The sequence below is a fragment of the Phalangium opilio genome, unplaced genomic scaffold, assembly GCF_054372755.1.
Source record: "Phalangium opilio isolate 3A_F unplaced genomic scaffold, DU_Popi_V2 ptg000024l_1, whole genome shotgun sequence".
NCBI classification, from domain to species: domain Eukaryota; kingdom Metazoa; phylum Arthropoda; class Arachnida; order Opiliones; family Phalangiidae; genus Phalangium; species Phalangium opilio.
Window position 1 is genome coordinate 9,043,478 of NW_028324155.1, and position 22,764 is coordinate 9,066,241.

At 36.3% G+C, this 22,764-nt stretch overlaps 3 protein-coding genes and 2 long non-coding RNA genes across 6 annotated transcripts in view; 3 read left to right on the plus strand and 2 right to left on the minus strand.

The window, feature by feature from the left end:
• The window catches only part of LOC149692743 (uncharacterized), a 71,594-nt gene that overhangs the window by 18,020 nt on the left and 30,810 nt on the right, over positions 1-22,764 (plus strand). Inside the window, exon 2 of the long non-coding RNA XR_016382863.1 lies at positions 21,542-21,626. This is a non-coding gene — a long non-coding RNA (uncharacterized LOC149692743). The remainder of the gene's footprint in view (positions 1-21,541; positions 21,627-22,764) is intronic.
• Positions 326-4,844, plus strand: LOC149692749 (proton-coupled folate transporter-like). The gene is made up of 9 exons (XM_089868617.1): positions 326-573; positions 639-826; positions 887-1,054; positions 1,134-1,412; positions 1,478-1,720; positions 1,794-1,877; positions 1,946-2,102; positions 2,172-2,248; positions 2,313-4,844. Exons 1-9 carry the CDS (start codon positions 326-328, stop codon positions 2,345-2,347), a joined length of 1,479 nt encoding a protein of 492 aa, XP_089724743.1. The 3' UTR covers positions 2,348-4,844.
• Positions 2,561-4,734, minus strand: LOC149692750 (methionine synthase reductase-like). Its single transcript, XM_089868610.1, has one exon. It carries the CDS (start codon positions 4,732-4,734, stop codon positions 2,734-2,736), a length of 2,001 nt encoding a protein of 666 aa, XP_089724736.1. The 3' UTR covers positions 2,561-2,733.
• LOC149692751 (uncharacterized) lies at positions 4,942-5,428 on the plus strand. Its single transcript, XR_016382864.1, has 2 exons — positions 4,942-5,174; positions 5,350-5,428. It is a non-coding gene; the product is annotated as an uncharacterized LOC149692751 (long non-coding RNA).
• Positions 5,430-22,764, minus strand: part of LOC149692752 (uncharacterized) — a 60,323-nt gene continuing 42,988 nt past the window's right edge. For both annotated transcript variants that reach the window (XM_089868600.1, XM_089868599.1), the window contains 5 exons: positions 10,709-11,032; positions 7,253-10,635; positions 6,818-7,184; positions 6,580-6,753; positions 5,430-6,515 (listed from right to left, as the gene is read on the minus strand). In XM_089868600.1, the coding sequence (XP_089724726.1) occupies positions 6,361-6,515; positions 6,580-6,753; positions 6,818-7,184; positions 7,253-10,635; positions 10,709-11,032 (4,403 nt within the window). In that variant the 3' untranslated portion in view covers positions 5,430-6,360. The remainder of the gene's footprint in view (positions 6,516-6,579; positions 6,754-6,817; positions 7,185-7,252; positions 10,636-10,708; positions 11,033-22,764) is intronic.

Here is a 22,764-nt window from a genome sequence, read left to right on the forward strand (position 1 = left end):
GAAAAATCCTTATCAAAATCGATATTTCGACCGAAAAAAACTTTTCTGGAATTTATTTATACGAGTTTTTCTCAAGGTTTTCTTGTCAATGATAACTTTATCAGACTATCAGAGACTGGTTTTGCATTTTTCTCTTAACAATTAGGGGGGTGTTTCAGGTTTCGGTTACCTACCATCATATCATTGTTATTTCATAATGTTAAAATAATTTAACAGTATTTAGAACCTGACAGGGGTTCATTTCGGCAAACGGTGGTAACTGTCTGTAGGGGACGGTGTATATTATTTTCGGCAACAAATTAAATTTTATATTTTAAAAAATAATATGGATAGATTAAGAAATTTAAGCGACTCAATATGGTCATTTTGTAAAAATTATGTTACGGTTGAACCGGTGATTTTTTTATACATGACGGCAATTTTTATGGAAGTCAGTATAACTCAGGATTTATTAAACAGCAAGAATTGCTTAACGTACACGAATGTCAGCAATTATATTGATTGCGGCAATTTAACAAAAGACGATAAGAAATTTGTTAATAAAGAAACGACAAAATGGATCAGTTATTACAGGTATATTTAACAGTTATATTTTTAATTGTTTTTTTAAGGATTAAAAAACATTAAAATATCTTTAGTGGTTGCCTATTTGCGTTTACGATGTTAGCAGCCTCGTACGTTGGCTCGTGGTCTGACAAATTTAGCAGGAAATATACCATGTTGATACCACCAGTTGGTTCCATGGTCGCCACTGTTGTAGCAATTTTGAATGGGTATTATATAGAATGGCCAATTGGGTTGGTTTTGATCAGTGGCGCTATTTCCGGTTGGTCAGAAAACTAATTCATTTAATTATATAACTAACAAATTTTCTGATTGGTTAAAGGCATTTCGGGTGGAATTGTCACCCTGATTGCCAGCGCCTTTGGTTACGTTGTTGACATCACAACTGTTGAACAACGTACTAAAAGAATTGTTGTTTTGGAAGCCATGATTTTTCTAGGTGCAACATTAGGGATGTTAGCGGGTGGTTCCATAAATAAATATTGCAAAAGTATATATTCGACAATATATATTAGTTAGGTTTAATTATAAATTAAATATTAATTAATTTTTAAATGGAAATTAAATAGAAAATCATCCTGATTGGAGTAGTTATGGAGTAGTATATGGCTTCGAAATGATACTCCTGGTGATAACAGTCGTCTATATCTTAATTAGAATTAAAGAGACGCGTAACGAACCGTCTACATTAATTAGCGAGCCTAATGAGAGCTTATTATATCGTCTATTCAACTTAAACCACATTACAGACAGTGTTAAAACTGTAATTAAACCCAGAAATGACAATCGTAGAGCAGCAATCTTACTACTACTTACAGTTGCCTTCTTAAGTTACTTCGCGATTGGAAGTAATGCCTTAATTAAAAATGAATTAAGTCTCTATTCAATATTAAACTCGCACGTATAATTTCAGTTAATTCCACTTTACTATTTGAATTTCTTCGTCATGATCCCTTGGATTATGATCAAACAAAATACAGTTATTATCAAGGCGCAAGTTTCGCAATTTCAGGGGCGGCCTTAATTATCGGATTGCCAGTTGCCTTTCGTTTTTTGCATATTAAAGATACGACTCTCGCCATTGTGGGGGAATTCTCTAAAATGCTGGGTTTGATAGTGTTGGGTTTGAGTCAAAGTGATGGCTTAGTTTATACTGGTAAATTAATTATTTACATTTTAATTCAAATAAAACCCGCAAAAAATTAATTGGGATTATCTAATTAATGTAGCCGCTGTTTGTTTTATATTTTCCGAATTTCCTGTACCGGTGATTAGGTCTATTTTATCAAAAATAGCTGAACCAGATGAAAAAGGTCTTGGTTTTATTTTCGAACGACGTGCTAATTAATTTCATAAACAATCATTTATATTTCCAATTTAGGGAAATTATTTGCGCTGATGCAATTATTGCAGAATCTCTGCATGTTAATTTCATCGCAATTATTTAATTGGTTGTATGTAGTCACCTATGATCATTTCCCTGGAAGTGGGTTTGAAATTGTAGCAGTTCTACAATTCGTAGCAATTTTAATTCTCGCGTAAGTTTACTTTGCGCGTGTCACTGCGCCTTTAATTAAATTTAATCGAGTTTTTTTTACTGTTAACAGATATTTACATTTTAAATTCCAAATTAATTCCGCCCGAGATGGTACATTGCCTTATGATAGATTGTTGGTTAATAATGGTACGTAAATTCGCGCCATGTTTAATTTTAACAAAGCTAATTCAATTGAATTTAATTTATTCAGAGGAATATCAAGGCAGTCTTCCTGGTGACGCGTAATTTTATTTTTATTTTTGCGCATTATTTTTATAAGTGATGGAACCTTATATAATTTTTAACTTTTTAATACGTTTTGTGCACTTTTTACACTATATAGTATAGTAGTGGCACTTCGTGTCTTATTCTCATAGAGAATAATACTGTTAATGGCAGAGGGATGTCACTACTTTAATAATTAAATTAACCTATTTTAGAGATTAAGAGAATTTCGAATGGTGCAATGCGTAATTCAACTTTTTTATTTACGAAAAACGAACCATTTTTTTACATATATCCTGCTTGATACATAACTTGTTGTTTTAATGATACATTATATATATTGTATTACTTGAAAGAAAAAGAAAGAAAAAAAGAATTATGGCGTAATTATTATACAATTAACTAAGTTACGCCCAGATGTCTTGGAGATAACGTTTTTCATCTATAAGATATTGTACAAAATCTTCGGCCTCGGCTTCGTCAGACCCGTGTTCTTTCCAATATTCTTCTTTAAAGGCTAGATATACATCCTTGGCCATATTTTTGGCATCCCCGCAGATATAAATAACGGCGCCTTTATCATTAATCAATGGTAAAAAATTCCAAAATTGCTTTCGAATGTTATCTTGAACGTATTTTTCTTCGCAACCCTCTTCTCTCGAGAATGAAACGTGTAAATGGTTTAGGATTTTGGCGGCTTTAAGTTCCTCCAACTCGTCCTTGTAAATGTAATCCAAATTTTGGTATCGACATCCGCAAAAAAGCCACGTTTCTCCTATTTCAATCTCGTCAGCCCCATCCTCGGCGCTTAATTTTTCAATTAGTTTTTGTCTGTGACGCAAAAATCCTAAGAAAGGAGCCATTCCAGTCCCTGGTCCAATCATAATGACGGGTGTCGTTAAAGTGGCGGGAAGTTTGAAGTTATTGGCGTTTGTTCGCTTGTAAATTAGTATTTTTTCCTCGTTTTTAAACGAGAGATTCTTCAAAAGCTCCGTTAACGTTGAAGTTGAGACTTCGTTGTTCGGGATATTCTTCGAGTAGAGTTGACTCAAGTAACCGGTACAAATTCCATTCTTTTCGGAGGCGTTTTCGTTGCCGTCGAGTTTTATTAAGTTGAAAACGACTGATATTTCTTGAGGGTGGGTTAAAGGAGAGCTGGTAACTGAATAGGATCTTGGTTGTAGGGCTGGTAAATGATCTAATAGTACTTCGGGTGAAGGCCTGCATGATGGAAACTTTCTTAGAAAATCAAGCAGGGTCATTCTTTCTTCTCGAACAAAATGAGTGTAGTAAGCCGCCCCTTGTTTACTGGAGAGTATAAGTAACTTTCGCTTCTCATTCTTGTTAGTGGTAAATTCCGCCAAAGCTCTTAGGAATGCCTTCTTAGGTGGCGTTCTTATTTCGCAACACTTGCTAAAGACGTGAAAAAGCGTCGTCTTTGATAATGGCAAATGTTTCGGAATGGTTTTCTTTTCATCGTTAGTGCTTATTTGGCACGTTTGTTCAATTTGCTCCGGTTCCAAGTTGATTTTCGATAGGATTTCATTAACTTCCGCGTCAGGATTATTGCATAAGAAGCTAAAAGAATCTCCTGGTTCATAGGTGACATCTTCGAGCACTTTCAAAGTTAATTCGAAGGTTTCTTTAACTAAAGGCGAATCTGTCAATTTCTTTATTGAAACGATATTTGTGGAAAGAATATCCGAAGCGGCCGAGGGTAAAGGGAAATTGTCATGGGGATGTTTGGTTTTCTCAGATTTTACGTTAACATCTTCATTGAATGTTACGCTTACAAATGATTTGGGGTTACCAGGGACTGACAATGAAACCTCTTTAAAAGTCTCAACCAGATTTTCAAGGTTAACATTCTCCATTATAGGTATTTCTTTAAAATTTCGCCCGGATTTTATGGGGGGTAATTGTAATTCTTCTCTAATTTTGTCTATAACACTGACCATCCAAGGTTCAGCAGTAACTTCTAGGCCTATAGCGTCATCGGCGCAAGTCAAGGGTAGGAGACTTTGAGCACCGAGTTCTATTAAACGTTTATAAAATTTTTTACCAGCGTTGCAAAAGTGATTGTAGTTTGAATCCCCGAGAGCGAGTAAAGCAAACTTGACGTTGCTTAGATAATCATCAGGATGGATTCGTTTACCAAGGCGTCTTATAAGTTTTTCAGCAGTTTCAGGATAATTACCATCACCAGTCGTGGAGATAACTATTACTACTAGTTTTTCTCGTTCTATACTGAATTTTCTGTAAGCTTGGCTCATGCAATGTAGCTCCGCGCGTAAATCAGTACCATGACACCTCGATTGTAGTTCTTCCGCAATTGCTTGTGATTGTCCCGTTTGCGACGCGTAAATTAATAGAAATTTATTACTGGATCTCGGTGTTGGAAACGGCATTTTAAATTTAATTTTTGCATAATGATATTCATCAAAAAAATTTTATTTCTCTAATCTAGAAACCTTGAACTTTGGAATACATCACTTCGTCGCAACGTAGCAGTCGATACCAGTGTTGGGCAAATCGCGAATGACGTTGTACTACCAAGCGGGGGGAAATTCGGCGAATGATCGAAAAATTCGCGAATTTGCCCACCACTGGTCGATACTGAGAGAAAACGAAGCCAAGGCTGGAAGCCGGATTATAAGCTTCTAGCCGGCTAGATCGTACATTTCGTACTAGAACGTAAGGCCAACTGGTAAAGGTTTTCTCTCGTTGCTGTTGTATTGAACGCGATTGAAGTTGGCAGTACTATGATATCGGCGCATTTTGAAAAAACGCGGGAACTTTTCTCTATGAGTTTGCATTTTTGCAACGAACCAATGCTACACATTTCCTGGTACGTTTTGTTGGCATTTTATTTTGCAAATATGTTCATATAAATTAACATAAATAGTAAAATAAGGACTATAAACGTTTACTTAATGTAAAATAAAAGTTTTTCGTCAGTATTTACGTATAACTAACAATAATAACGAAGTTGTAATATGGTAAGCCTTGGTTCTTTGAATAAGGTCTTTGATCGGGATTGGAAATGGAAAATTAATAGTGGAAAACGGTAAAAATAACGAAATCAACAACAGTAAATCGTGAGTAAAGTATTTTCATCAAAATATTTCTTTATTCTCCACAAATCTCCGACGTTTAAACACTCGTATATATACGTAAAAAAATCGCAATTCGCAATAGTATTTTTTTTTTCTACACATTAAGAACCTATTTAGAATTTTCTAAAATTTACCAAAAATTATGGGATACGCGACAGTTCTTGACGTTTGTAACGGAAGGAACTATCTTTCTTTTTGATTTAGAATAATTTTGGCCTTTACCAACGATTTAGGAATTTATATTTTGATTAGGATAATAGCTGAAAAAGGCACGAAATGTTATAAATGCTAAATTACAGTCTATAAAAACGTATCACAGCGAAAGCGGGGGGAACCTAATAGTCACACACCTTAATAGTTTTTTAAACCAATTTCTCGTTATAAACCTCAATCCTTTTGCTCTATTTAAAGTAATAATATATATTTATTTATTATATCAAAAATTAGTCGGTTTCACCCTGAAGTTTAGTGAAAATAATATTGTAGTACAATTTTAGCTAATAATGTTGAGTAAAAGTAGAAAAATTATATAATAATTAAATCATGATTGCAGATTATCGGCTATATTTTAAAAACCGAAGCCCGGCTGATTTTGGGGATTATATAATATATATATAGTAATTATTTTTATTTTTCTAAAACAATATACTTAATGAAATACACAAAAAAAGAGAAAAGAAAATCGTTTGGCAACTTATGTTTTTTTTTTTTAAATAGGGGCCCTCTATAATTTTTAGAGTCTCTATGTAAATTTCTTCACACTCTACAATTTTTTTTTTTTTTTTGAGGCCACATTATAAATTTTCCCACAAAATTCGTAGAAAAATAGTCATTCACGTTTCATTCAAACAAAGTTTTTATTCGCGTAACAATTGTTTTACCTAAACGCGTGCGAATTTGGCGGTTAATTAAAGTTAATTAACTTTTTCTAACAATAATTGACACTGGACCATCTGGTAATTTCTTCATGAAATTCCACGCTTCCGTTCTGGTCATATTTGAAACTGAAAGGTGATTTACCGATACAATTTCGTCGGTACCTTTCAGAGTACCTTCTCTATCAGCGGCGCCTCCTTTAATTATATATGCCAAAAATTAATTATCTTCATCGTTAATTAACTAATTAAACTAAATTACCTTTGAAAACTCTCTTGACTATAAGTGGTTTATCTCCAAATGGAGAATCTTTACCGCCTTCAAGGCTGAAACCCAATCCAGTACCATCCTTTACCAATTGAATTATCACGTGGTTACCATTACCAGTGGTATTCTCTACCGATACTCTTTGACTTGATTCAGTTGTACCATTAGCTGTGATATTATTGGCTTTAGTATCAATTGTATCGATTTAAGTTGAGGGTTGAAGATGCCTTACCTCGTGTAGACATGACCTTGGTCTCAGTAACGGATGTAAGAGTCGAGGTCAGTCTGGATTGGGCCGGTAAGGATACCGCCCTTTCCGTCCTAGAGGATATTGTCTGGGATGACGGAATTGTGGTTAAAGTTTCGTTGGATTGTCTGACTGATTCCATCGAGGAAGATAAGTTGGAACCGGGTGACCCTGGAACCATTCTCTCTCGAGAAATGACCAGTACCACTTCTTGGCGAGGACTTTTAAGTATCTCCAACGCTTCGCGATGGGAAACCCCGCGAAGATTTTTACCATTGATGGAAAGTATGCGGTCACCTTTTCTCAGTCTATCATCGCGATCGGCTAAACTTCCGGCGATAATTTTGTGAATCTATTAAATAGAATAGTTTTAAACAATAAATATTGGGTGAAGTTTAATAGGGTTAAGGATGAACATACCGTTATTTCCTTTGTTTCATAATCGGCTCCACCAGCCAAGGTGATTCCAATACTTCCGGTCAAGTTATCTTTATGCAAGACAACGACTGATATTTCGTGTCCCGCGCAACTTCCGCCGGAGCTAGAGAGCTCTTCGTTCAGACTTTGATTGGCTTCTTCGATCAATTGTTGAAGTTCTTGGGGACTAATCAGGCTAGAGGTGGACGCCAAGGACGTGACGGAACCAAAGTGTTCCCGACTCCCCGAAGAAGGCGCCGCTAAAGACGACGTTGAGCCATAATGGGCTGGAGTACTGACTCCTGAGTCGCTAGCCGTTGAATCCATCGATGAAAACCTCTTGTGATGGATTTCTGTCGAAGCTGGGAAGAGATTGGACGAATTTCTGATATCTTTACCACTTCCGGTGGTTGATGAAGGTGAAGAATACGAAGACAGACTTTCTCTTTTAATCGCGATGTGTCCGCTTCTCTCTTGAATTTCTGGTTCAGATATTTTAGGTGGCGTTGTACTTTCGGTTTTCATTTGAGATTCGAATGTTCTTCTGATATCACTAACGCTAATAGACCTGGAAGACTTCCCAATGCCGGCGTACGACACGGCCCGGTTGACTTTGTTGTTTGTCGCGTCAAAGGATGACGATTCATTTATGGAATGGTCCAAAGTAAAAGTACTCGCGCTGCGCTCCAAAGTGGCGCTTTTTCGAGCGTGGTTTTTATTATCCATCAACGAAGATTCAAGCTTATCTTTGAGACTGGCCGGAGGTGAAGATGAGCTCGTCCACGACTCATTCGTAACGGAAAATGACCTCGATTCCCTGGGAATTCTGCCCGTTGGTGAGGATGGTTTATCCGGAGTTTCTAGGCCATTTCTTGGCAAAAGTGACGGAGGAAGTTTAACATCGGCCGCGGAAGAGGAAGTTGATCTCCCTGAATCCCTCCTCGTTAGGGGTAAAGAAGAAACGGCTGGCGGTGGTCCGCTGGGAGTCGATCTGGCGGATGAATCTTGGGTGCTGTCACCCGCTCTCATTTCCCATCTTTCGGCCAGCGCTCTGAAATTCTTGACACTATCGGCGGAATCCACTCTGGCGCGTAAGACTGTTTTCTGTTGACTTAGTCTTCGTGGTTTCAAGTCGGAATTCAGTCTGTCCAGGGAATCCGTTGTCGCGTCGGACAAGGAGTCATCGGCCGTTTGACGACTGTCCTCCGTCCTGAGACTTATGACGGAATTAGTATCGTCGTCGCTTTCCGATGGTCTGATGGACCAAAGGCGACTATCATTAGTTGAAGAATTGGAAAAGACCGAAGAGCCGCATGACATGAAGTCGGGAGTGACCGCCCCGCCGTTACTAGCGATGACCATTATGTCCTCGCGAGTAATTACTTGTTCCACGTATGTATTTTGGTGTCTGGTGAGATTGGTATTGATATTGTTGTTGATATTAACGCTACCAACTCCTCCTCCGTTCTTGTTTGTAATCGCGTTGGTTGTAGAATTATTATTTACGGAGTCGTTCCTGTTTTCCAACTTATTGGTAATCCCGTCATCGTTAGATTTATGACTCGTCAGTACCAAAGAATCTAATCTATCCAACGCGCTTCTGTTCGTCGTTGTGCTACTGACTTGTGGTGTGCTACTTTTAATTAACGGCGGTGCTTTTTCCTGATTGGTCTGTTTGTAAGCGTAGTTGTCTATGGAATTTTGATTCGCGTCCTTCGTACTAAGAATAGGTGGCTCAATGGCCACCGTCGATGTAATTACTGGCGGTCTGGTGGCGGGTAACGGAGGTGGTATCGCCGCTTCCGTCGATGTCTTAGTTATTGTTTTTTCGACAGTGTCAAGTACCACGGCAGAATTATTACCAAGATAGGAAGATGGCGGAGGCGTGGGAGAAACTAAAATTGGTTTTTCTGGTAAAGTCGGCGTCACGGGTTTGCTATGAGAGAGCGAAAATTGGAAAGTCGATTGTTTGGTCCCGTTCGAAGTTGTCCCCAATGACGTCACCGCCGTCAGAGAGGATAGAGAAGAGGAAGATACAGTGGCCGCTACGCTCGGTGTGGACAATGACGTTTTAGACAAGTCCAACGAATGAGACTTGAAGGCTGGTTGATGTTCCTTTTGTAACTCGCTTACCCTGGGGTATTTGGAATCTAGGGACACCGCCATTGATGGTTTGGCAGTTTCAACTAGAACGGAGTCGCTTTTGGCTTGGAAAGTATTTGAGAAGTTGGAAGAGACGGTGGAACTCCTAATTATGGTCGGCAATCGGTTCTCCGTAGTCGGGACAAAGTTGGCTTTATCGGGAATGACTAAACCTTTCAACTTGGTGGCGCTTTGACGTCTCGACTCTAAATAGGGTGGAGGGAAAGATCCCAACGACGAACGACGACTACCAACGTCATCGGATTTCTGACCACTCCCGTAACTAAACCTCATCCGACTTAACTGGGTCTGAGGATAGTTTGAAATGTAAGGACTACTTTCTCGACGAGCTGGTAACGTCGGCGGTGGTACTGACGGAACATCCGGTTGGTTCTTAATAAATTTGGAAGCGAAAACCTCACCAGGATCATTTTTGGGTTTAAGGACTAAGGGTTTATCCATGGTGATACTACTTTTTATCAGACTTTCCGAATCCGTACCATTTATCTTCCCGTAACCATTAGTGTCCTCATCCAGTTTATTCGTGGATGAAATTAATAAACCGCTCCTGGTTGGTGGTGTACTTAAATTGATCGTTTTTGTCGATGTTGCGATAGTTTGGTAGACATTACCGGAAGTTGGCTTAGCCGCTTGTTCATCCGGTTGCGAGAACAGCGCGATTCTGTCCCTGATACTTGGTGGTTTTTCATTTTCTCTCCTCGAGGAATACCTCCCCCCGTGCGTTGTACTTGTACCACCATTTTTCACGGATTGTCTCTTGGATAAACATTCTTCGCTGTTCCATCGACTGTTGTTGGTACCGTTAACGAGTTTCCCCGGTACCGAAGCGACTTGGTTCTTCTGGTTATGAAAGGCGACCGTCTCTTTGTAACTCTTACCACCATCTCGGTGTGTTAAGTACTCGGGGGGACTTGACAGCGAGAAAGAACGCGATAGAGACGTCGAAGACGATTCTCGAACCAAGGTGGCCTTCTCGCCCATAGACAGTATGTCCCCGTTGACCGGCATCTTGGGGGGTAAAGAAGATGGCGGGGGAGGAGCTTCCGGTTCGCTGTAATTTGGCGGGAATTCGTGGCCGTCTGGCGGAGCTCGAGAGTAAGTGGGTGGAGGCGGAAGGGGTGAGGTTTTCGAGGACGAGTCGATGGTTACTTGATGCTGGTTGACGCCATACGATGGTGGACCCGAGAAATATATGTCCATTTCATCACCCGACTGCCCGTGTTCTGTTAATAAGACACAAATAAGGAAGGTGTTAAAATTTGAAGGAATTTATCGACAGGGACCTTAATGATTTACCTTTTGACCTTTCCCCGTCAAAATCCAAATCTTCAACACTTTGTTGTAGATTATCTTCTTTCTCCAAACTCAAATCGTCTTGATTTCCTTCCACTTGTTCATCCACTAAGGACGGTTTTTCGGAAGACACTGGACTTTGACCTTCGGCTACGGGTCTCTCCGGTATTTTAGTGGTCAATTCGTCGTTGCCGCCCTGGGATGACGTCACTTTGTCAGATTTTAAATCGCGAGTGACGTTCGAAGGAGATTCGTCACAAACCACCTCTTCGTTTTGACCGTGACCCTCAGTTTCCAAAATATTCTCCTCTTTTGGCGAAAGAGGTTCTATAAAAAAAATGAAACGATAGACTTTAGAGTACATTTACCTTGATTTGCGTATCGATTATTAATAAATTAAATAAACCGAGTTGGCGCCTTAAGGGAACCATTTTTTAACTCGGTTTTAAAAATTTTCCCGGAAAGAAAAAACGTTCGGTAAAGAAAATAACATTTTGTGGTTTTTTAGTTTCGAAACTGGTAAGATATGCAAATATCTCGGTTTTTAACTTCGCGACAAGCGAATGTTTAACCTCCAGCTTTTTTCGTGGCTCGTGCCAACCGGAATTTGCTTTTTTAAACTACCTTAAATTCCAACGTAAAAATAATATTAGCAAAGGTGAAAATTCTCATTGAAGTATTTAACGATTTTAATGTTCATTATTAGTCTGTTCATCCCTTCTCGAAAAAAAAAGTATTTCCATTAAGGGATCCCGATCGTCGTGTCTGGAATATCTCCCAAAATTACTCCCCAAATATTTTTAGGATAGAGAGAATAAGAAGAATTTTCGGCAAATAGTAAAGTTTTTGGAAGTTCTAAGGCGTACGTACACCTATGGGCGAAATATATCGCATTTTTCAAACAGTACCCTTCGACGAGATCGTAGTAGCAGTCTTGGAAGGGGTCAAATTTAATATGGGAAACGGGTTTGGGGAATGTTTAAGATAGGGTGTCGTTTAGCAGATGGAAAGACGGGTTTCGCCTCAAATGATCCCTAAATTAACATATTTTTGGATCGCGTCGGAAAGAAGAAATAAAACTTCGAATAGGGGCTTTAAAGATGCGAATTGCTTAAAATTGCCGCCAAGTAACTCCAAAAACTACCTGCCTTAGTTTTGTTATTGTTTACAACAAAGGTTTCATTGAGAGTAATACTTGAATTCGTAATATTGGTAAATAACCAAATGAATTTTATTACGTAGGAAATCAAAATTAAACAGGGTAATGCCTCGTAATTAATTATATCATAGCACCGTTCCCTCATCCCTATCATGACAAGCTTAAATCGTACAAATTTATATTCCTTAAAATACACGACATGTTTTATAATTTCATTCGAGTGTCCTTTAGTGGAATGAAATTAACCTCAGTATTTCTATCATCATCATCATCATGAATGGCCTCCCCTTGTGCTGTTAAAATAATATATTTCTTCCCTCACCCATGGATAGGGCGTCCAATGGACCGTGAAAACGCGCCGCGGACATATACATTGGGGTAGAGAACTTGTCTATTTCTAGCTGGTATTACCTGTTGAATGCCAATATCTATATTCACCGTCTCTCCCATCTCTATACAGGGTTTAATTAGACGGGTGTATCGGGAAAATTTGATAAATCGAATGAATGATCAGGTTAAGTTATAGATTTTTTTTAAATGGGTTGGGTTTTAGGATGCCTAATGGACTTAACCAATCTAAAGAACTGCCCACCTTTCATATATATATATTAAAGAGAGGCTCCCTTATGAGTTAGTTTATTATTAGTAATGTAAAATAGGGTTCAAAGGTCAGGGGTAAACCGTATAGTTTCTGGGAAAGATGAATTAATTTTAATCCTCGTATTTTGGAACCTAATTATAAATTCGGAATAAATCGTTGGTTGGGTTTAAAGAACTCCTTTTTAGATTAATATTTAAATTATCTACTTAAATATTTAATTTAAAATCCAAAAAAAAATCTTAAATTTAAATCCATGACTGTTATAATTTCACGTGAATTTATTACCGAAATATGTTAATTAATAAAATATTTTTAAAGAGCTGCGGGAATTAATATTAATTCGGATATCGAACCCGATGACTCCTAGAGACTATTTTTAATCATAATTTTTTTTTTATTTGGTGTGGCGGATCTAGTCTGAATTTGATCCTTCAAAGTAAAAGGGTTGTTCCGCTAGAAGCTACGGGTACTACTTCTCCCGGGGAGCCCAAGGCACGACTTCTTATGAATTGATTAAAAACTCTCCCCGAATATTGATATTGACAATTTATTTTGCCAAAAATATATAAGATAATCTAATGAGACGTTAATGTATTTAAAATAGTTGAATATTCATGGTAAAATTAAGACACTGATGAAAGTGAAGTCAGTTTTGGAGGGTGAGTGGCCATTTATGGGTAGCCGAAAGAATTCGATGTAAAAAAATGCTCTTCGTTAATGTCATACATGCAAACTAGTTTTCTGAAACTCGTTGATTTAGTCAAACACGATTTGCTCTCTCTCTCTCACTAAATTTTTCTTTTTAATTTATTTATTTAAATATCGAACAGGTATTATTAGTAAGTGATCGGCGCGACATTTGCGTTTAATTTACAAAAATTAAATTTAATTACCTAATACTAGATGATAATTTTTGTCCCAGACACATTCCAGACTTATATTTTAATTTAAAAGAATTTTAAGTATGATTTTTTAAGATTTGAGTTATAAGATTTTGATATTTCTCCCAATTTTCAAGTTCAAACATATTCGTTACAATTTTTCTGAACAATGTTTTCTAGTTAACATTGTTTTTTTTTTCACCCACGCTTTTACATACATCATACGGTTTTCTCTAAAGCTAAAGCTAAAGGAACTATAAAAGAATTTAGATTTTCGTGACAGATAATCAAGGGATACTGTAGTATTATCATCTTTTGCCAAAGAGCCAGCATGCTTAGAAAAGAAATTGAGGGGGGAAAGAAAAATTATCTGATATAAAAATGTTTCAACGCTGCCAGCTATCCATATCAAGCGACTAATTTTGATACAGATAGTTCTATACGCCTTCCACCCCCCCCCTTTTTCTAATTCACCCCAAGACCCGATGGTATCATTGGACCCGTTGTATGGTATATTGGGGGGTATAAATGCCTGCCACCTTTGATATCTGACGGGTAGAGGCCGCCCCTGGAAGGATGAGGCGGCGGTGAGTCCGATGACCTTCGCACGAGGGAATAATCATTCTCGAATTAACCGTAATCCGCGCTTTTAGTAGTACTGGTAAATGGGAAGATTTAAAAGAAGCGACTAGCCCCTCGTCTCGTCCATCCATACATGCATACTTCATATTTTAGACTTTGGGGAGAGAATCAGAGATGAGATGTTTGTGGTGCATGGAAATGAATAACTACGTTTCGTTTAATTACTCGGGCCCTGATTTTTGTAAGTTCAATTAAGTATTACGTATCCTTGGAAAGGTGAAAAATAGGGCTATGTAACACAGTCAAAGGATTTCCCCATATCTCTTATACAACCATAGTTCTGACAGAGTCTCAATAGGAGGTATCACGCTTGACCCTTGGTTCTTTAACCATCTCCTCTATTACTTTTCAACGTCCCTCCCTCCCTCTCTCTTTCTACAAGTTTCATACGCCAGACGCGTATAGCCCCGGGCTAACTTTATTTTGTCTATACTTCTATTTTTTCCCCTAATTAAAGCTTCGAGTACGATACCATGCATTCAACCAATCTACGCAACACGCTTAAAGGTGACTAAAGTTTTCAACTCGAAATTACCCACAAGTTTAATTATTTTGTTTTCCAAAGATATTTTTAGCTGAAAGTGTTGCGTAAACAATGATTTGTTGACATAGTATTAATGTTATTACTAAAAACAAATTGGTAAAGTTAACAAAACAACCGATAAGAATCTTAAATGGCATTCGAGTATACGAGCGTCTCGATTTAACCCAAAATTCCCATTAAAAATGGCCTTTTTCAATTGAGTTTTAGTGGAATAACTAAGCCACTCAAACGATACAATTTTTATTTTATCGTATATTTCAATTTAGCAATTAGTATGGTAAATTTTTCTATAAATAGCTTGATAAATGTACCGTACAAATTGAGCGTTTAAAACGTGACTAAAACAATATATTTCTTTACGTGTCTATACATATATTGTTATTCATTTCAATTTCTATTCTTACGCGTGAAATGCTAAAAACAATGAAGTAATTCAAGTAGAAATTATTAATTACCAAACCAAATATAGAAGTTTAATTCTATGAATGAAATATACGCGTAGAACTTTTAAATAACTTTGATTTTAAATAAATAACGTAAATAAAATTCGAGTCCCTTTGATGTATGACGTCATGCAGGAGGTCCCAAAATACCGGGGCTAGGTGTCCCAAATTATTACCCTTCCTATTCTGTATGAATTGTACATCCAGTGCCATATGTGATCAACATTTGTGGTCTACCGTGCCCTTTAAAGGCCGACTTCCATCGAAAAGAGTTCTAGCGAACTGAAAACCGAGCATCGAGACTAACAATGGAGCGACCGTGCCGATTTTCGAAGCCCCGCTGGGGCAAAAGTTTGAAGGCTTCTAGCTAACTGAAAACCGTGCTATATGTGGTTCTAGCGAACTGAAGATACGCAATAGAGAATTTCCTTCAGGGGAAAGCAAAAATTCTAGAGGAAATAAATTTAAAAGGATTTTTATTGTTCATCTTCAGTTCGCTAGAACCACATATAGCACGGCTTTCAGTTAGCTAGAACCCTTCCAACTTTTGACCCAGCGGGGATTCGAAAATCGGCACGGTCGCTTCATTGTTAGTCTCGATGCTCGGTTTTCAGTTCGCTAGAACCCATTTCGCTGGAAGTCGGCCTTTAAGGCATATATAATAATGATACCATAATGGAATCGGAAATCTGTTAAAAATCTCTTAGATAAGTTAAAAATAAGATTACGACAATTTTTAAAATGCAAAACACGCCCTTGTATATTTTTCATTTTAGTGGCACTTTAAAACGTTCTAGATCTTTTGGAAAAGGTTAAATATGATATTTTAAACTTAAAGAAATGTTTAGCGTTCTTTTTTTTTTAAGAAAGAATGCAATGAAAACCCACTGTTAAAAATTTACCTAAATTACTACCTTGTAAGTATAAGGTTTGCTTTTACTACTGTGGGTGGTTGAAATATATATTTTTGTTCCTTCAGGGTAGCCTACCTAATTTGCATACAAACGCCCAAATTAATAACTTCATTGACTCCTAAAGAATGTTAGCTTCGTTTAGCGGAATTTTTAGTTCGTTTTTAAATACCGCAGACAGACGCGGAATTTTAAGATATAATTATTACAGTCTGTAAGTTTTTAAATATTCAACTTAGTAATTAATATTTCTGGGGTTAAAGTATGGCGTTAATTGGTCACGTGATGTTTCGCAATCGTTTTCTCAAATTTATGCGCCCTAGATTCGGCAATTTGTTTTATATATAAAACCCTAAATTAGCGTAAATGTATGCGAAGAAAAATTCCCTTTCTTTTCCAGACATAATTTTATCCATGAAATTAAAACTAATATAGATTAAAAACGGATCCGTATTTCTTACAACCAACTCTTTATTGTAATTCTTCATATTGGAAACTTTGTAGGAAAAACCCCAAATCCTTATAAGTTTACAACAAGTATAAATTAAATTATAATATTCGGGTTTTTTTTCTTATTTAATTTTAATGCGTGCCCCTCCCCCTAAAAGTAAATCACCCAAGTGTTAAAGGAGGGAGATGAAGGGGGATGTCAATTAACACTCGAATTTTATATTCAAACTAAAAGAAAAAAAATGGACAAAGAATTCTAGTCAAATTTAGTCGAACTAATTAAGGAAGAAACGCGACATATTTTGTAAGATTTTTTTTTTCTTGATTTTTTTTAATCCAAAAGAAGTTTGACTGGCGCCTTACCGCTTCTGTTTTAAATTAAGATTGTTTTAAAGGGAAAGTAAAACGATGGGTATTATTATTTTAGTGTCAGTTTAATTCGTGAGAGTTAAATTTCTTGGGTTTACATAAATGGCAACGTTACAATAAGTATATATGTTTTAAAAATTAAGAGTTAATTTTTTAATAACAAATATACTATTGACATTGACAAAGTTTAGCTTTTGGTCTAAAAATAATTAGGGAAATAATTAAGAAAAATCAGTTACAGGGTTCATACAAACCTGGAAAACCGGGAAATATCAGGGAAATAGATTTTTGCGTCAAACGTCAGGGAAAAATCAGGGAAATTTCAAATAAATAGTAAATGTCAGGGAAATTTCAAATAAATAGTAAATGTCAGGGAAATCAGGGAAATTTACGAGGATAGTGTACTTTTCGCCCAATCCAGTTTATTTTCGATCGAGGTAGCCGAAAGAAAAAATAATTTTCGTATAATTTAATAATAATGATTTCCAGCTATAGAGATGGCTCCAGCGGTACTCGCGTTCCCTCTGAGGCTCTGAGTCCTCTCAAGGCAATGTTTGTAGTGTTATTAGCATACTCTATGAAATTAGGGGCTCTTACACCTGGAAATATCAGGAAAAACCTATGAAATAAAACCTGGAAATATCAGGGAAATTGATTTTTCAGATTTTGTATGAACCCTGAGTTAGGAATTTGAATCTGAACTTTTGTAGCAAGCAACCCCGTATCTATGACGTTGTTTTCGAACCAATCAAGTTCTAGTTTAATAATTTCGACAATTCAATCTCTATAAGAACAAAACCGGAATAATTGCTCAATATTCAACAGTCAAACTCATAAATATTTATGTCTTTCTCTGCTTATCTTATAGACGACCTTGCTATGTTATTATTATTATTATTTTTTCGCGTGTTTAAATTAATATATTTTATCAAGGTGACGTCAGCTAGTCTGAATCATTTTTTTATTGGCTGATTACTCAAGGTGCGAAATTGGAGAATATTTTTTTAATCTTGTCATGTCGTCAAATTTTATCAAAAATGAATAATAATAATAATACTCGAATCGTAAAGTACAAGGGTGATTTGAAATTCCTTCCTTACTTAGTCTGGTTTGAAACTTACAAAGGTTAAAGGTTAACCGATCCGCGAGAAACGTATATAATTATAACTTACGTGAACATTTGAATTCAAATTTAAGTCCGAAGTAGTTTCAAAAACATACGCGTGGAAAACAACGTTGAAATAACGTGATGTATTTCACAAAAGGTGACACATATTTATAAATATTTCCCATTTGGAAACAGAATTAAATAGTCACTTCCGAAGGCATTACGATATTGTCAGGAAATTCACCACACGAGTACCGTGTGCCAAGTTTATTTAGTTCTATAGTTACTTATCTATTATACCGGTGGTGGATCGTATGGTCGTCACCACGGAAGAACTAACTTACTACTGAAGTCTGACTCCTTGCCGACTCTATACGCCACATCCCAACGTCCCGGCGGAGACGCACCCTAGCGGGTTGCGGGAAAATTATTTTTCATTTAATTCTGGTGCGGTATAAGAGGTCTCCTAAATGGCAACTAGCGTAGAATAATTTTGCCTAAACTGTCTATTGAAATCCCCTCTTCTCAAAGAAGCCTGTCTCGAGGCAACAAGACGCGCTTTTTTTAAAAAAAAACCAGATATTCCTGCACTGGATTCAATGTTCCCATGTAGTAATACGTACTGTATTCCACGAGTTAAGTTCATTTCCTCCATGAATATTTTTTAAAGTAAACATCGGATTAACTACAAATGAATCAAACGTAAGATACGAATTTTGTCACTAGAAATAAAATTTAGGGTAAAATCTCGAGGAATTTGTTGAAATCAGACCAAAATTGGTCTGGAAGTCATGGAAATATAAGGACCGGAATCTTCTTGTCCATCAATTCAAAACTGGCATTTCCATAAAATACTCATGCGATAATGGTCATAATTCATAAATAGAGTTTAGATTCATTTGCAGGCTTATGTAATGGAGAAGGACCATCTCCCAAATAATTAATGGAAATAATTTTTTTTTTTTATTTCTACTGTTCTTAGGGGTAGTGTAATATAATTCTAACTTGGTAGGTACGTGTCTTGAGTTTCACTCTTAATGAGCCATAAGAAAAAAAACGTTTTTTTACACAAGTCCTTCATGGATGAAATAAGACTAGAGAGAGAGAGAAACGCGGATGGCAGAGAGTGCAATAGTCTTGAGCAAAACACGTTTTAATTGTCGTCGACGCAAATGATGACTATTTTCAGTCAGGGGTTTTTTGCGGGAGAAGAAATAGGAATAAGGGTGGCTTCCATTTAAGTCATTTTCTGGGGGATTGTAATTTATGCCGCTCGTATTATTAGGCCTTCCTTAATTAACTTAATTATAATTTCAAATTTTAGCCTTGCTACAGTATTTTTGTAACTGTATTTGTTGAGTATACCTAAGACTAGAGGATGGTGTAGATGTCGTGGTCCTAAGTCTAGAGTATCAACATGATATTGCAGTCTTTGACTAGAGTATCAACATGATATTGCAGTCTTTGACTAGAGTATCAACATGATATTGCAGTCTTTGACTAGAGTATCAACATGATATTGCAGTCTTTGACTAGAGTATCAACATGATATTGCAGTGTTTGTACTCTTAGGGTATCAATATGATATTGTTGCCTTTGTCTAGATCACCAACATGATATGATATTGTTGCCTTTGTCTAGATCACCAACATGATATGATATTGTTGCCTTTGTCTAGATCACCAACATGATATGATATTGTTGCCTTTGTCTAGATCACCAACATGATATGATATTGTTGCCTTTGTCTAGATCACCAACATGATATGATATTGTTGCCTTTGTCTAGATCACCAACATGATATGATATTGTTGCCTTTGTCTAGACCACCAACATGATATGATATTGTTTCCTTTGTCTAGACCACCAACATGATATGATATTGTTTCCTTTGTCTAGACCACCAACGTGATATGATATTGTTGCCTTTGTCTAGACCACCAACATGATATGATATTGTTGCCTTTGTCTAGACCACCAACATGATATGATATTGCTGCCTTTGTCTTGAACCTAGTACATCAAATTGCGGTTGAAATCGACCCAAAACCTTTCCCCAATTAATATATCAAGAATATAAAAGATAATTTAAAGAATCAAACATAAATTCCCAAACAATTAACCCGCGTAATAGAATGGGTGCCTCTTTATTCAATTAAATTTAATTTATTACTATAGGCATATTAACTGACTTCCCTATTTAAGTCCGTAACAATGGATGGATTGTTAATTAGACATTGTTGAAAAAACAATTATTAAAGATTACGATATAATAATAATAATAATCAAAATCCACACAATTTTCATCGCACGCGACTAAATACTAAAAATCGTTTGGAATTCATTCACCCTGACTTTATATATATATATATATATATATATATATATATATATATATATATATATACAGGGTGTTTGTGAAAGGTCCATCAATAATGAAAGGGCGTATTTATTGGGCCATTTTGAGTCGAAAATGTTCTATGACATTTTTCCGTCCGGGCCACTGTTTTCAAGTTATGATTGGAGTAATTTACGGATGACCCCTTAAATTTAATTTAGAAATTGAAAGACAGCGCTAATTTAATGAAGGGGTCATCCCTAAAATATTCAAATCATAACTCGAAAACCGTGGCTCGGACGGCTAAATGTCATAGAACATTTTCGACTCAAAATGGCCCAATAAATACGCCCTTGCATTATTGATGGACTTTTCACAAACACCCTGTATATATATATATATAAATGTTTTTAAAATTTTCGTCTCGCTCTTGACACCAAATGGTCAATTATTATTTTAACCGCTTTTCTCGAGATGCTCGCTGCCCGGAAAGTATTTTTAAAATTGACGGCGCGTGTTATCACGTGATCAAACTCGTAATTAAACGGGTTTAAACGATGACCATTAAGACGCTCTCTTACATCTAGACGTATTTAACCGCGTATAGGGAATCCGAACGAGTTTTGACACATTCCAAGGTAATTTAGGCAAATTACGCGACGAGTCTCATTCCGTGGAAATATGATATTACTTAATAAGTCTAGTATTACTTTATTGCACGCAGTCTCGGAAGGGACGTAATATTGTATTGTTTTTATCGTTATTAGTCGCCTCTTTCAAGATTGTAACTCTGAAATGTAGTGGCTGTTTTTTTTTTATATTCTGTCCCTGATAGAGTTTTGTTTCACAAATTAATTTGTAATTGTAATTCTTTGTAAATTTCAAACATCCGTTTGTTTTCTATTGAAGCGAAAAACAAAAAAGATTTGTTTGGAATTCGGAATATATAGGCGCTTGTCAGTGTTTATAAAATAGTTTGGAGGACAATGCGTTTAGAGTAATTAATACCGTTTAATAATGAACAGTCACGTACAGTTGGAAAATTATAGGAATTTAGGCCTTATTATTTGACCTACTATGTTACTCGTGGTTTGGAAAAAATTTCCATAATTTAATCCTAAATAGAATTAAAAATACCACGTGAATATAATATTTCTACTACAGGGTTGTATTGAATTTCTCGAATTTTATTTATGACGAAACTCCACGTGGAGTTTTCCCGCCTAATTTTGGCGCCTGTTGGAATTAATGGTTGCTACTATTAGGTGATTTCCCCCTTTCTTCCCCGATTTATTTCTTGGTGGCGATTTTTTACGGACGTCGGAATTATCATTGCCGGGATTGTGATTTAATTAAAACTAATTTTCGCTTTTTATTTTCTTAATTAAGTTAACGAAGAATTGAATTTACGATCATGTGTGAACTTGACGTTTCTCGAAGGAAGGAATTTGGATTTTGGATACAATCGTCCAGGGTAAGTGATGCAATTTGGTTCATTTTTGGTTATGGGGATGCGTGCCAGTAAAAGGTTACGCGTGTTACACGGCCATTCTCGATACAGTACCAAACACGAGTCAGGCTAATGCCAATTTAAATCTACTTTAATCACGATTAAAATGAAGAATATGATATAAAATTAATCAGAATTTAGATGATGCGTGTTATCAACATTATTTCGTCGTATTTATTTAATATTTTTAAACTAAATTAAGATAATTTAATTACATAATTAACGCCATAAATTGAAGTATAAAATATTTTTATAAAAAAATTAATAATATTAGAAGTCGGTAAAATTGAAGTCACTAAATAAGTCCATTCCATGTTTGTTATGTATTTTCGTTATGTCAAAGGACTATCGCGAGGTATTTTGGGATAGGGGAGCCTAACGCTCTTCAATCACCGAACCGAGTGTAGCGACTTCAGAGGCGTCAAAGATTGCGTAGGGTCAAATATAAAAAACTTAATAAGAAATGACTAAGATGAAAACCAGGCGCTCTCTATTTTTCTTCTCTCTCGCTGTTTGACGGAAGGAAGCTCTTAGAAGGGCTTGCGTAATAGTATTTTTGTAACCGCAAATTTATGAAAGGCCCCTTATTGTTCCAAAAAAGTCAAATTCTTTCTTCGTCGATTCAAAATGAGTTTGATAATACTTTAAAAGCTCTAGACGCGAATTACGAGAGTCGACGCGACGTGTAGCTTAGAATGACGTCATCCATACTCTTAATTGAAACCAGAACATACATTTCTCGCGTAAATATGCTAATCGTGTTTGCTGTTTTCAAAAAGGGCTACGAGGAATTCAGGCAACTAAACAAATTAGGTTTAATATTCTTCGTAAAATTAAATAAATTCGCAATAAATTTTTTCCGGTGAAAATTCACAAATATACTTTAATATTCTCTATAAAATCAAATACATTCTTTCTTATTATATTAATATCAAATAACTCCGGAATTAAGGGGGAAACTTTCCCTTTGTACCACGTAACTCGGGAATTCATTTCTTAGTTACGGATAGGTATCCCTGCCTTTAATATCGCTGTCAACTGACACGGTATCTTACCCTAAATGATATAAAATTTAGGATAAAAGAGAAAAAGTATTTTTTCA

Excerpts from the sequence above, each read along its gene's own strand:
- LOC149692749 (XM_089868617.1), top strand. The coding sequence starts at position 326 with ATGGATAGATTAAGAAATTTAAGCGACTCAATATGGTCATTTTGTAAA. Across the intron at positions 1,055-1,133 it reads CATAAATAAATATTGCAAAA|AAAATCATCCTGATTGGAGT; the intron begins GTATATATTCGA and ends GAAATTAAATAG. Across the intron at positions 1,878-1,945 it reads AGCTGAACCAGATGAAAAAG|GGAAATTATTTGCGCTGATG; the intron begins GTCTTGGTTTTA and ends TTTCCAATTTAG.
- LOC149692750 (XM_089868610.1), bottom strand. The coding sequence starts at position 4,734 with ATGCCGTTTCCAACACCGAGATCCAGTAATAAATTTCTATTAATTTAC.